The sequence below is a fragment of the Acyrthosiphon pisum genome, chromosome A3, assembly GCF_005508785.2.
Source record: "Acyrthosiphon pisum isolate AL4f chromosome A3, pea_aphid_22Mar2018_4r6ur, whole genome shotgun sequence".
Classification (NCBI taxonomy): Eukaryota; Metazoa; Arthropoda; class Insecta; order Hemiptera; family Aphididae; genus Acyrthosiphon; species Acyrthosiphon pisum.
In genome coordinates this window covers 8,400,101-8,416,256 of record NC_042496.1, presented here as the reverse complement: position 1 = coordinate 8,416,256, position 16,156 = coordinate 8,400,101, and the positions used below count along the sequence as shown (strand labels likewise).

Here is a 16,156-nt window from a genome sequence, read left to right as displayed (position 1 = left end):
TACATAACGTTTTTTTAATTAAATTTTTTTTTTACTATTAAGCCTTTTGGTTTATTTTTTATTTTTAAGTTGGTCTATTTGTTTATTGTGCTTTGAGTATGTATAAATACTAATATACATTCTTTGCTTTGTGACTTGTGTAAACATAATACATAAATGTATTCATGTTTTTTTTGTTCTTTCTATTTTATGAACAGTTGTCAATTATATTTCAGCTACGATTGAAGCAAAACTAACAGCAAACAAAATATGTTTATAAGGTTGTTATATTTCGTATCATGTGTTGAATAATGTATTGATGTAAAAAAATGATTTATTTAAAAATTTGATTTCATAAATTTAATCCATTTTAGCTTGTTATTTATTATCGATAGTCAATGCAAAATTTTTTTGGGTTCCAGAATAAATTTTTTTTAGAATCACATTCTTTACAAAATTAAAATAAGTTTAATTTTAAGTTATTACAAGGTTTTCACTATTGATGTTGTTATTTTTAGTTAAACCAAATATTGATAGTAAATTTGACTAGTATGACTTGATTATCTATATAAAATATAAATTTAACAATAAAAAGTAAAATTAAATTAATTAATTTTTATAAAATAAATAAATTATCATTACTTATTGATGTATTGATATGTAAATTTGGTATTATTTATGTGTCATAATCATTTTACAGCAGAAGAAAATTGCAAGAGTTTAACAAGGAATGTATCCGAAACACATTCCCGTTTAAGTTTACGGTCCCTATCTCCAGTCAATTCATCAGATGCACTTCTCAATTTATTAGCTAGTTTTGATAAATCAATTCTTCAGGTATTTATTGGTATATAATGTAAATTTTCATAGTTTATTAATTAATATTTGCTGTAGATTTGTGATTGGCTGGCTTTAGAAGAAAAGATGTTGCGTCAACAATCAGTTACAGTAGGAGATGTCGATGATATACTTCAACTAATTGATAAACAAAAGGCAAGTTTAAAACTATTAAACAATTTAATTTATGTTTAATATGTACAATTGGAAATTGGTTATAGTAATTATAATTAAAAGTTGAAATTGTGTTAAATTCCTTCAATTATAATTATTTTTATTGATTTAAACATAATATAGTGTATTATTTTAGAATTGATCTATTCGTGAATTCTTAAAACAACAGACTTATAAACTTTGTATATTATGATGATTAATAATTATCACAATCAGAAAATGTTGATCGTAAAGATTTGAATAAATAAATATTTTTTCTTAGTATTTACTAATACTATAATTTTGTTATTAACAAAAACTAATAATAACTAGGGTCCGGATGTTGATGCCCTAATATGCATAAGAAACACAATAAATAAACTACAAAATAAAAAAATGTTCTATGTTAATGATCTTAATAATTTTAAAACGCTCATAAAACTGTTAGTCAAAATTTAAAATTATTTATGGGTTTTATATTTAAAAATTATAATTTATAGATATACCTGTTTTGATTCAAATTTACCGATATTAAAAATAATGAAGATGTAGCTTTTACGATTAGTGGAATACTAGAATATATTAATAACAATTAATTGACTTGTAATGTTTCTCTCAGTTGTTAAAATAAAAGTAAAAAATGTCCCAAAACTATAAAAAATGAACTTACCAAAAAAAAAAAAATGCAAGATAAAAATTAGTTATATAAATTTGTATGTTATTGAAACACATTTTAAACTAGGAAGTCATTGTCTATGATGTTCCAAAGAAAGATGCAAACATCTTCAACATCTGGACTCCGATAACATTCATTCATAAAACTATATCTTAAAATATTTGAGTGTGCTAACCTAAATTATTTCATTTTATCAAGGTATTGTCTTTATATATTATACTTACTTATTCCTTTATATTATATTTATTTTATGATCATAATTCAACAAACCTTGGTTTTCAAATTATTATTTAAATGTAAATTTCTATTATAAACGCAATACATCATGTAATCAATTTGCTAATTTTATTAAAGTGGTAAAAATGATGGATTAGGTTAACAAAAGATTGTTTACTTACATGTATGTGTATACACACGGTCACCATGGCAATGCAATGTCTTAATAGTTTCTTGCATATTTCATTCTTAATAAGACAAGTCTGACTGTAATATTTTGTGATAGGGACTATTTTATTTATTTATTTTGGTTTTAAATTGTATATTATTATTTTCAGCTAATACTATAAATGTTTTAAGCAGTAAAAATGAATTAATACAACATAATTTAATATATATAAATAATATATATATATATATATATATATATATATATATTTTATATTTTATATTCTTATCAAAAATATGCATATACTAATAGAGTTTTTATTTTACATATAGAACGTATTACGGGAGTTAGAACAAAAGAAGCCTCAATTAGATGAACTAGTGCATACTGCTGAAAATCTTAAAGCTGATTCAAATCGACAACAATTACATGGCAAAGGTAATTTATTGGTAATTTTAAATGAATGATGTATATTCATTGGCGCAAATAGGCGGGGGCTTGGGGGGACTCAGTCCCCCCAGTTCAAAAGCCAGTGATTAGTACTGAGCAAATATAATTTTTAGAAAATATTATAGGAGGGGCTTTAGTTGGTAATCGGTCAAAAAGTCTGGTATAAAAAAAGTTGGACAAAGAATCCGGATTCATATTTTGGTTGCCCGACAAAAAGTCCGAGTACATTTTTACTGTTGGACAAAAAGTCCAAAAATACAAAATTGTCTATTATATATTTAATTTTTTTAATTTATAGTGTATACATGTAATATTATTTTTTTTTATATTTTATTACTTCTTATTATTTCTTATACCTAACAAAAATATAACGGAAATCCACTGTAGTTTTTGGTAGGTATACCTATAGGTACCTATATGGCTATATCTATCTAATGTTTATCGCGGCAGTATGTCTACAGTTTATCTACCATAAGATTATACCAACATACTACAATAAGTATATAATCGATTTCATGAGGGTCGTAGCAGACGTGAATTATAAATTGAATTTACCACTTAATATAAGAATTGAACATTATATAATCTAATCTACAATAATAATATTATTAAAAAAAGTTACATGTTTTAAAAAATCTAACAATAATTTTTCGTTTTCCTATACAATAATAATTAATAATAATAATCAGGCTAATAATCTTTGCAATTGAAGCCTTTATGTTAATAAAAAAAAAAAAAAAAATAATAATAATTTGATATATAATACGTCAATGTCAATACAATAATAATTTTTTTTAAAAATCTAGTCTACAATAATAATTTATTCTACATTCCGTTTTCTGAAGCAATGACCAATGCTGAGGGGGGGGGGGGGGTACAATGGCTTAATCCGTCTGAATTTTGAAACCCCGACTTTTCTATATGTTCCAGTAACATATGTGTTATCAAAATAATCAATTATATCCGTATTATTGGGTGCACAAATTGATTTTAAGTACTTCATACCTTCAATCACTTTTTGCACCGGCAAAAAAGCTAAGCCGACGATCATACTACAATAATGGCTAAACACGCTGTTATGATAGTATTTATTTTGAAATCCTAACTCTTGTAATTTTCTATGAGTGCTTTGGCACAAATGGTAAAAACAACCTTGTATTATCAAATGTTCCCCAATAACTACAGTGGATTTCCGTTATATTATAATGTGTGTGTTACATGTATACATTATAAATTAAAAAAATTAAATATAATTTTATACAATTTTGTATTTTCGGACTTTTTGTCCAACTTTTTTTATACTGGACTTTTTGTCCCCAGACTTTTTGTCCGGGATTCTTTTAGACCCCCCCCCCCACCCCAAAAAAAAAAAATAATTTGACTAGTTGCACCTATGTGTATATTGTATTTTATGTTATTATTCTGTAGTGACTAAATTGCGTGAACATTGGGATGAAACAAATAATAAAGTAATGCAACGCAAAACTGAATTAAATGCAATGTTGAGCGATAGCCAACGTTATGAAACAAAAAAAATGGAAATTGATACTTGGTTGACTAGAATGGAGAATAGGTTACAGCGAATGAGTTCAGTCGGTAATACAGCAGATGTACTAGATGCACAGCAGAGAGAACAAAAGGTATTAAACAAATATTATGAAATTTAGATAGAAAATTACCATTAAATTGTAACCTTTTATTCATGAATTGTTGTAGTCATTCCATGTTGAGTTACATCAATACAAACACCATATTGATTTATTTAATCAACTTACACAAAAATTAATTGCGGTGTATCAAAATGATGATACGTCCAAAATCAAAAAATTAACAGAACAAGTACATCAAAGATTCCAAAACCTTAATACAAAGTAAATTTTATTATAGACATATGTCATTAAAATTATATTTCATTATTAATTGCAAAATTCCTTTTTAGCATTATAAGTCGAGGAAAAGTATTGCATTCAGCAATAAACTCTTTACAAAATTTAGACAAATCATTTGACAACTTTTTAGGATGGTTATCTGAAGCAGAATCATCTATGGAAACAATTGAAGCTGAATTTGATAGATGTAATACACTCAAACGTGAAAACGCTACAGCAATGAACCAACTGAAGGTACGTAATTGATTATTATATGTAACATACTAAAATAAGTTTAAATAACAGATCTTAAATGGTATTTGGTATTTAAATATTATTTAATTAGTAGTATTGATTAAAGGTTCTATGCCTATGTCCTTAAAGCTCTCACTATTGTGGCACCTCAACTGTTAAATTAATAACTGATTAAAAAAAGTATATTGAATAAGATATAATATATATTATAAAACTTAGGTTTTCATAAAATAATAGAAATGCAAGTTGCTTGTAAATGATGCAGGGCATACAGATAAAGAACATGGATGCATTAATGAGTGATATAAGGAGGTAGAGGGAAGGAATACAATGGCCTTAAAATCCTGTGCCGGATTTAAGTCTCAGGAGGCCGGGGTGCAACTACCAATTGGAGGCTCCTTATAATAAAATTTGGTCGACATAACACTTATCTATTTATTTGATACGTGTTGTCATGTTGATATATTAAACAAACTAAAAAACACAAAATTTAAATACCATTATGAAATTATACATTCACTCATTGTCCTGTTCTCATACCTATTACCTATTCCATGCTTAAATATGATGTATTAATCATTAATGTATAATTCTATGCTAGTATAATATAAATTAAGGATAAATATTATTAATATGATAATTACTGTATATTCTCTATATTGTCCTAAAATGAAAGGACACAAATATGAATCAGGTACCTGAATTGAATACAAAATTATTCATCAATTCTTTATATTTTTTTAATTCATTGTTTTGAACAATTTTCTCCGCCTTTTAGATACACTACTTTCAAATTGTCTGTTAGACATGTTTTTTTTTCAAAAGTCAATAAAAGATAGTGTAGGTAGTAAACAGTGGTGGATCCAGGGTTTAATTTTGGGGCGGGGGCTCCTAAAAAAAATACTTATAAACTATAAATACAATAATAATAATATAATATAATATGCAATTATTGTAAATGTTTTCATTCCAATAACATTCCCAATGATTTCCAAAATAGATAAATAGATTGTGTAATTAATTATAATGCATAACATTACACATTTTAAAATATTTCTGTAAGTAAAAATAGGAGTCTGTTGAAGAGGTCTGGGGGGGGGGGGGGTAAGGCCTCCTTTGATTCGCCACTGTAAGTAAATTATATTAGGTACCTAATTTATATTTTTAATAAGTAAATGAAAAATTAATTTAATAGAGTAGGTACGCAAAAAATAAAACTGACAAAAGTACAAAAAAACATATCTGAAACCAATAACACTGCACTAAGGCATGTCTGTAAATCATAATCCGTTTATATTAAACAATAAATATATATAACCACGGTTATAATATTAGTTTGTCCAGCAAGATACTGCACTAGCGCATTTTCCTATAATAAATAGTACGATTATATGAAAATAGTAAACGATGCATATTATATAATATAATAAATGTGTATACAAATAAATATGTAAAACAAACAATAACAATGATCAATAGTATTATCTAAAATTCAAACCATCCAAAATAAATGGTTGTCACTTGTCAGTAACATCTTAAAATAATAAAATTTGTTCATTTTATAATACAATGTTATAGAAAGTTAGAAAATATAGGACTTTCAACAGAGGCTCCTAATACAACCTTGGTTTTGAGGCCCCGGTGCAAAGCACCCCCTGCACCCCTGCTAAATTTGGCACTGTTAAAGTGGCATTAGTATATTTTGAAAATGAGACATCTAGAGAAGCAGTGGCGCTGAAGTCCATGCTGACGTCGGGCCGTTGCCCTACCACTTTTTTGAAAAATGTGGCGGGCCGGCCATATTTTATTTACTTCATGACTTTATTATGAGCATGAGTATATTTAAACCGTGATTATGAATAAATGTATATTAGGGTATTTTTATTGCCCTAGCCTGTGAACTATTTCTAGAAAGTTGAGATCTTGTTCTTTTGGGCATTTTAAAATGAGAAAAAAACTAAACAGTAATGTAATGTATTGTTTATACACACGCCACCATAATGCCGATAACAGTCGTACATTACAGTCGTAGGCATTACGGACATATTCTACTAACTATTTCTCTTATGATCAATAGGCAATAGCCACCATTTTCAATAAACAACAACCAATAATTATTATTTATTATTATAATAGCTTTAAAACCCATGGCAACTATTTTTAAACACAAATTTCTATCGTAAATCTCAAAATTTCAGTTTGAGCACCTCTGGGCACCTCCCCTGGGTGATCAATTCCCTTTTTAAATTAGCCTATATTCATCAATGATAATGTCGGCTTCTAATGGTAAAACAATTTTTAAAATCTGTCCAGTAAATTCGGAGCCTATTCAATACAAACAATCAAATCTTTCCTCTTTATAATATTATATAGATATAGATATAGATTAAGATATTGAGGCCAGGAAGTTTTAAAATTGCCCGACCACATTTTAAAAACTTCGGCGCCACTGTAGAGAAGTATAGTAAGTGGTTTTATGATTAACGTAATGGAAATTATGGCGAAAGAAAGATTCAATTAATGATTTGAGTGTTGAGATGATGAGCCTAGCTCAGGACATAAAGTACTTATATTTATAGTTTACTTAAATATGCTAATATTAATTATACTAGCCATTTTTATAAAAACTGAAAATTATACTTAAACATTTTGTTTTTATAGCAATTTTAAGTTAATTATCTTTCATTTAACCACAGAACTTCATATTATTAATTATATCTCATTTTTAGTTATCTACTAAAGTAATCTACAAAGTAAATATTTTAATTTTTACTTTTTTGAATGACATTCCTATTCCATGCAGAGTATTTTAGACATAACTGGTTCAAAATTTGATTTTTATATAACAATAATTCAAAAAATTAGAAATATTTCTTTTTGAAATATAAAATTAAACAAGTGGTCAAGCTGGCACAGCTCTGTTGTACACTAGGTGTGGAGTGGGTCACTGTAATGGATGTGTTAAAACTTAAAATTTAATTTAATGTGGTATATATTGTGATGTACAGAAAAGGACTCTGAGCAGAGATCATATGTGAGCCTATGATATTTTATATTTATTTATAATGCTAAGTAATTTATTTTACTGTAGCTATTATGGTTGGTTAATTTAATTTTTGAGGAAATCATTGTATTCATTTTATTATTAATGTATAGTTTAACAACTTAAAACTAAAGTTACCAAACAATTAATTTTAGTGCACAAATATATTGCTATATAACTAATTAATTTAACTATTATTAGGAATATAGAAGGTTGAATTAATTTTTTAACGGAAACATCGATTTATTATTTATTATATAATAGTATATAGGCATAGGCGCAAAAAGCGTTTGGGATTGGGGGGGGGGGGCTATGGACATTTTTGGGAGGGCTTAGCCCCTAAAGCACCCCCCTATTTGCGCCTATGTATATAGCCATATAGGTATCTAATATATAAATATATTTACGTCATTAGTCATTACTAGGGCTGTGAATTCATAGGAAAGTGCATTTTTTTTTGGTGATTGTAAAACATAGCTTTGTGAGTACATAATTTGAATTATGTAATAACGAATCCATCTATGAAACTTTGATTTTGCATATTTTTGCATTTTTTGACGTTTTTAATTTTTTAGGTCATTTTTTCGCATTTTTAGGTCATATTTTGCTTTTTTAGTTCATTTTCTAGTATTTTTAATCAAATTCCGTCAATTGACTTGTTTGAAACATTTTTTTTTTTTTATTTTACACGGGCTGTATATATTATGTCAAATTTATATTTTATTAAATAATATTTTACACAAGTCACACGCTATATACGGGTTAGGTAAAGATTCGATAAAATAAGGCAATTGCTAGACAACTAGATAACTTAGATAAGTTATTGTGGCATATCGTATATCAGTCACGAATTTCCAGATTAAGTTATTAGTAGGTATTTCAGTATAATATCGTTTAGTACCTATTCGTCGTTCGCGAGTGTACAGTGAAGTGTAAAATGCCGAAATCAAAACCGCTTTTCTCGTCAAAATTACGTAAGTACGTCAATGAATTTGGCGGTGATATTTTTAGTACGGATGGTACAATATTATTCTGTAAAGTTTGTGAAGTTAGGGTTTCGGCGGAAAAAAAATTTACAATATAACAACACGTAGCCAGTAACAAACATATTATAGGTGTCCAAAAAAAAAACGATAAAGAAACTTCATGTCTTCAAACTTTGATCACAACTTCGTCAAACTCATGTTTTAATAGTGACCTTTGTAAAGCTTTTTTAAGTGTGAATATACCACTGAATAAATTATCGCAACCAATATTAATATAAATATAAAAATTAAATTAAAACCATTTTTAATAAATTTTATGCTATAATTTTTGACATTTTATATTCTTTTTTTTTGCATTTTAAGTGCATATTTTGCATTTTAAGTGCATATTTTATTGTATATTTTTGACATTTTTAATGCATTTTTTAAGGTTTTTTAGTGCATTAAATTCACAGCCCTGGTCATTACCAACTTAGTACTTACCAGCTACTGTAGAAAGGTGTGAATCGATTCTGTGTATGATTAGGTAATCGCCTAAAACTAAATGAAAAAACTTTCTTCACAAAACCATTTTTAAAAAAGAACAACTGTAGATACTTAATATGTTCAAGAAATGTTATATTAGCATGAAATAATTAAAAATTATGACCTCTTTTTAAGCTATTTATAAACGTTTAAAATGAAAGATTTTTTTCCCTTTAAATGCCGATAAAAAATCACTTGGTCAAAAACCTTAAAAATTGTATACATAGTTCCTTATACGTTAATTCTATATAGCTATTTAAAAATTTAAAGATACATAGGCACGTATTTTTTTACAATCATTTTATGTTCAAATGTGGACAAAATTCAAATTTTGATCAAATCCAGCGGCGTCTTCCCCCGCCATTTATCATCAGCGGGCCAATGTCAACATAATTCGTGCCATTGGAAAATATAATACAGCAATAGAATTAGCCATGATTCGTGCTAATACGTAAATCATTAAAGGTTATCCTAATCTAACTTATAGTTACAAGCCTCAAGGCACACGTATGGGCGGTGTATTACTGTATCATTGTATATAAACAGTGTGGGAGTGTAAGACACTAGTATAAAATGTATTATAAAATAATAATATAATTGATTGATAAAAAGTTTTCTTGGTTTTGACTTATAATACCTTAAGTTTTGATAACATCAGCGGTCATAGTATAATATTATATTTTAAATCATATTTTTATCATAATTTAAGGGAGTGTCCAGTGTGTTTGTTATTCCTCATCATTTATGATGACATGGTATAGCCACTAAGAATTGAGATAGTTGTTAAATCCCCCCCCCCCCCAAACTAATGAGGTAGCCAATAGGTAAGAGGCACATTTATTCCATATAGTACTAGATAGCAAACTCACGCCATGAATATTGAAGTTTTAAGGTCGGTTGGCAATTGTATGGTATTTTATATGCCAAATAAGATTAATTATGATTTATTTTGTATTGTATTTTATTATTTCTAAACCTGTAGTGGCGGCCGTCCATAGCCGAGCTTCACTTGTAACAATGTAAATTGTATAAGAGTTCCTTATCTAGTGTAGTAAAGAAGTCTGTGTGAATAGGTAATAAATAATATATTTAATCATCCATGACTCATATGTTTTTAGTTATTTTTATCCCCCCCCCCAAAAAAAAAAAAAAAATTGTCTTATTTAAGTGTCATGTTTATGATAATAAATATAACACATTTTGAAAGAGGGCCTTATGTATCAAGATAAAAAATATAATTGCGACTAATAAGTTTATGAGTAGAGCGAGTGGTTTTTTTCAGTTTTATTATTGGCCGGTAAATACCTTTGCCCCCTCCCACTCTAAAAAACTGAAATGACGCCACTGATAAAATTACGAACATTTGCAAATTATATTGTAATTACAAATTTGTATAATGTTCAATTTTTATAGCAAAGACCTGAAAGATTTTATGGACATACGAAGTTCGTATTCGTACTAAATTATATATTTAAACCACGAATTAAAATACTAATTCGTTATTTAAACGCAAGAATAATGATTTTAGTTATTTTGCTGTTAGTTAGTAATTCAAAAATATAATTCGCATTTTGCAGGGACTAGACATTTTTACATACCTACCTCTCAAATGAATAATGTATTAATGTAATATATACCTATTATAGTATTTTACTATGCACAATACAACTTTCCAAATATTTAAATTACTTTCAATCTTATTTATACCATATATCCGCAGTAATGCAGTATACCGCATTAGTGGCCAAATGGGAGATAGAGATCCCCAATAATTTTTTTTAATATTTATAATAATGTATATATTATATAGCCATACAGGTATAAAAAGTAACCATCAATTATAGTTTAATGGTCAAATAGTGTATGTTAAAAAATAAGCCACGTCCTTCCCCCATGTCAAAATCATTTGAACGCAAATGGTGTAACGATTAGAGTATTACTAATAGTAAAATAAATAAAATATTGATAATAATTTTGAGTATTTATTGCACAATACCTAGGTTTATAAGTATATTATACTCAGTAATAATACATATATATAATAAATACAATTATTATATTATATTTGCGGCTACGGTTTTTTTGTCAACAAAACTTTATGAATTTGTTGCCGTACTGTATATATTGTATAACTTGTCTACTACTTTCTTCATCACATTTTCTTATCAAATTTCGTGATCTGGCTTTAATAAATATATAAAGCGAATAATATTATCCAATAAGATTATTAATAATAATATTTTATAAACACTTTCATCTAGTTATAGATATAGACGTATATAGTTGTAAAATGTATGTTATATACTTATTTTGTGTATATTTTATTTTTAGTGACGAAGGGAGACGCTTTTATTCTAAGGTTTATTTTCAACTTTGATCTAACATGAATCCCTGCCGTGACTATCTACTATTAATTTAAGTAACGCTCATGATGAGGAGTGTGGGAGGCTTTGCTCCCATCTGCCCATTTTGAATTTAGGTTTACTAAGACTCTAGCCCCTGTAACTATTAAATCCTAGTTACACCTATGATCACATCCAACTGGTATATGTTAATTGTTTATGTGTAAAAACCTATATACAGTTTTAATAAAAATAGATTGTACCTAAAACTAGTTTTTAAATGGTACACTTAAAATCAAAAAACAACTTTATTCACTACACTTAATATTTAAATTGTTACCGTATTATTTGAAATTTAAACTAATATTTTACTACGATATTTCAGTATTTGCTTTCTCATTAAATAATGAATATTGAGCTTAAATTTAGAATTTAGTGAATAACTAATGCACTAAATTTTCAAAACCATCATAATAAATGTTTTATGTGAGCGGTCATACTTTGATAAAAAAGAAGGAATATTTTTTTGACCATCTGGATTTTATTAGATTTAAAATTGATATTACAAGCTTGTATATGTCACTATGTCAGTACTGACAATGTCCACGTCAGTGTTATCTTACACTCCCGACTCCCTGTCCCTGTCAATGTCTGTACAAACGATTGCTTTGTAATATTTTTTTATTGTAGTTGACATTTCTATCTCGGATAACATTCTAAGTCTTGTGTTTTACTATATATTTAACGTTGGACACTCATGGTTCTTTTTTTTATGAATGAGTAGTATTTTCTTGTTAATCCATTGGAAGCTGTATAGGTATGTCTAATATATACAATAACTTATGGTAAAGTATAATTATATTTTATTTTCAGTATAATAATAAAATAAAATGTTTTATTGGAAATTGCAGACAAAAATTGTGTCCTATTTGCCAAAATTAGTTTAAATGTGAGTATCAAAGGATAAATAATATGTGTAACCTGTATTAAAACTTTTACTCAACACTCAAGTGAAAAGTTAAATTTTCAAATAAATCTGCGTAAATACATATTAATGAAATGTTTATTAAATCGTACATAAATTTAATTTTATATAGATAGTCGTAAAACGAAGGATAAGTAAAAATATAGTAGTAATACTACAATTTATCAATGTATAACTTATTATAAATAAATTACATGTAATTACATGCCGAAGTGGAATAATATCTTACTATATCTCCCCCTTACTCGTACCATCAAGTGTTTCAAAAGTGAACATTCACTTGAAAGGGGTAAATAAATAAAAGTTATATAATCAACTTTATTATAATAAATTACGATCCTTCAAGTTACACAAATGTAATTTATTCATTCATCATGTTAATATGTTTTTAAATATCATATTTTATTAGTAATTTTATTTTTAATTCTTAGGTTAGGTTTATACATAATATAATATAAAAAATATTAATTAAGACAATATGGTAGCTATAATATGTGAAATATTTAGATATTACAATAATTAATTTAATGTGATACAATCAAATTAGAAAATTTAAAAATTCGATCTTTATAAATATATGTATAATGTATACAGTATACATCTTATAATTTATAAAATACCTCTCAGAACTTCGTCGGTATAGTTTTTTATATATAATATTAAATATAAAACAAACGAAAATTAGATCTATGTTTTATTTTATTAGTTTTATAGTCGTTACCTAGATTATACCATTATCATAATATAATATAGGTGTCATTATAATACATAATATAAATCTATATATATTTAAAAATGGAGCGTGAAAAATGTACGTTACCTCATCAATCGAGAACGACTGGTCAGATTTGGCTCAAAATTTTTTTAAGATGTTTGTAATTGCCAGGAGAAGGTTTTTACTAAAGAAAATTTTAGGAAAATCCACCTGAAAAGTTGGAAATCTGGATGTAAAAAATACGACAGTGGGCAACAGTGTAATATATATTGGTTATACTACCATTGGATCATTTAAGGGCCGATTTCACCAACACAGTTAATCACGGTTAAAGCTTAATCGGCCGAATTTGGCCGGTTAAATATCTGTTATCAGCCGATTAAGTGTTAACCGTGATTAACTGTGTTGGTGAAATCGGCCCTAAATTGTATAAATAATTATGGATGTACCTATGGATTTAATATTTCGTTATATTTTGTACATGGACGTATATTTTTGGAACATGACAAAAAATATGGGTTGCCATTTAGAAAAAAAAAGCCATCAATAAATTCGGTCAAAGTCTACCTACGCTGGTATAATATCTAATCACACTGGTCAATGATATATGAAACGATGATCTTCCCTGTTTATTTGTATCTATGTGTATAAACGAATGGATATATTATATACCGACATTATAAAATGATACGCATACGAGTAGGAGTAACTAATGTCGGCAATGTCGCCGTTGCAGATGTTATTATATTTCGTATAAAGTCCGGAAGATACAAATCACGTCTCGGAGGTGCTATAAATACAAGAAATCAAACCGGAATCCAAACCGGCGGTAACCGACGACGGCTATTGGTGTTGGTCACCTATGACCGATTGTTATTGGACGTGGCGGCAGCGGTGGCCCTACGAACGACAATATAATAATATAATAATAACACGCTCGCGAATACTGACGGTATATTAGATAGCTGTGGTGCACACACGCCCGAGTAATACTGCGTGCTTACACGTACATACGCGGGCACGGTAATATACACTCGTATAAACGCCGCGCACGTGACCCGGCACCGCAACAACCTCTCGAGTAAATTGCACGCGCACCGCCGTACATGCGCCCTCGGCGAAACAAATATTGTATAGGTGTATCATCCACTCGCGGCGGCGTCTCGTTCGTTATTGTCGCGTCTCTGGTCTCTCACACGCGGTCTGTCTGCGGCGTCGGTTGGTGGTCGTCGGCGCCCCGCTATATTGTCTCGCGTCATGTCCGAACCGTTGCGGCGGACGTCCCGTGACGGTGGCTCGTCATCCCGGCAAAAGATCACGTCCGCATTGCAAATGATACGGAAAAACGCTGTGTACCGGTCGATCGCGACACGGTTGGGACACGCGGCTGACGTAACGCCAAAAAAATGGAAAAAGTCATCGCTGACGACACAACCGTCGGCGTCGTTGTCGCCGTCCGCGGCGGATGACGGTGGCTTCGGCGACTGGCGCACAGATGGCCTGCCCGAGCACTCTCACCGCAGACCGTCACCACCGTGCGCCGTCACCCGTTCGGTATCCGACTACGGTGTGGTACAGCCGCGGCCGTCAACGCGCAGGCAACACGTCAGCAGCGACACCAAACGCGTGGAAGAAGCGTACCGACGAGGGTTCTGCGATGGTTCCGTGGCCGACGTGTTCCTTATGCGGCAATCCGGAAGTAGCGTGAGACAGCAGCAGCAGCAGCATCAGACGGCCGCAGCCGCTGGAGGAGGAGGAGGACGTCGGCGACCGCGTCCTAGCTCTATGGATTTCGCTGACGGGCCGCCATGGACGAGACTTAGTTCGTCGTCCACCGTTCCGGCCGGTCTCGGCTGCGGCGGCCTGTCCGAAAAATCGCACGCTACTGCCGCGGTAATTGTGCAGCACAGATCGTTACCCTCGTCGGCGTCCCGATTCCAGCGGCACCGTCGGCTCTCGCTGCCCGTCTCGTCCCAGGGCGGCAGCGGTGGTAGCGGAGCAGGTTCCTCGTCCGCGGTCGACATGGAATCGCCGTCGGCCACTGTACCCACAAGAGCCGCCGCTATCGCGCTCCACCAGCTCATCGAATGTTACCGGAACGGTTATCGAGTGACCGATCATAAGATCGCTCTAATGTTGGACATACTAGATACGCAACAAAGACTGGCCAAGGTAAAAGTAACAAGTCCTAATGGGATGAAAATGTTTTCTCTCTCGTCCCCGGGCTGATGAATTTCATTCATAATATTGCGTTGTACTCCCGTCGTACGAAAGTTACTGCGTATTATAAATTAAACTATTTATATATTTTGCGCATCTTACCGCAGGTCTATATATGATTTCTTAAGAAAACATAATTTCATGATTAGGTTAGGTTCCGTGTACCAGTAAGTATAACAGCCTATATAATATAGTATTTCAATTTCCAGCAGATTTATATATTTATGCGTCCAGACGTTGAGCGCAATTGTTGCAGCGGTTGATTCAATGTGGTCTTAAAAAATTACAAAGGGTGCTAGACTTTATAGTTTATATATAATATATTATACAGAGTTAGTTTTTTTTGCGCAGAGTTTTTGAATATTAGCAATGGTTTTTTTTTTTTACTCGATTTTATCTCAAATTGAAAATAGGAACGGATAAAAATATTAAATTTCAAACCCAATAAAACGTTTACTCTGAAAGTATATATAGTATATATACATATAATATAAGTAGTAGGTACATTCGACTTATGCTCTACTTCCAAATCATTCGCCCTTCTAGGTTAGATTTGCATAATACATATCGTTTGGCCGCCTGGTCTGAAAGCATTTTCACGTTTCGTCGGGAAATCATGTCAGGGAAACATACATACATATATATATATATATATATAAATTATGCTGTAAAAAAACTATTTCCTTTTTTCTTATACCTGTTCCAATGAAATATTTAGTCTATCTAGTTGTTTTTCT

General features: G+C 30.0%; 1 protein-coding gene across 5 annotated transcripts in view; it reads left to right on the top strand.

Moving 5' to 3' along the window:
- Positions 1 to 16,156, top strand: part of LOC100166731 (dystrophin, isoforms A/C/F/G/H) — a 62,325-nt gene that overhangs the window by 27,956 nt on the left and 18,213 nt on the right. For 4 of the 5 annotated variants that reach the window (XM_029491770.1, XM_029491769.1, XM_029491773.1 and 1 more), the window contains exons 46-51: positions 680 to 816; positions 874 to 972; positions 2,363 to 2,468; positions 3,909 to 4,120; positions 4,197 to 4,351; positions 4,420 to 4,603. In XM_029491770.1, coding sequence (XP_029347630.1) covers positions 680 to 816; positions 874 to 972; positions 2,363 to 2,468; positions 3,909 to 4,120; positions 4,197 to 4,351; positions 4,420 to 4,603 — 893 coding nt within the window. The remainder of the gene's footprint in view (positions 1 to 679; positions 817 to 873; positions 973 to 2,362; positions 2,469 to 3,908; positions 4,121 to 4,196; positions 4,352 to 4,419; positions 4,604 to 16,156) is intronic. The other variant, XM_029491771.1, reaches the window with a different exon arrangement.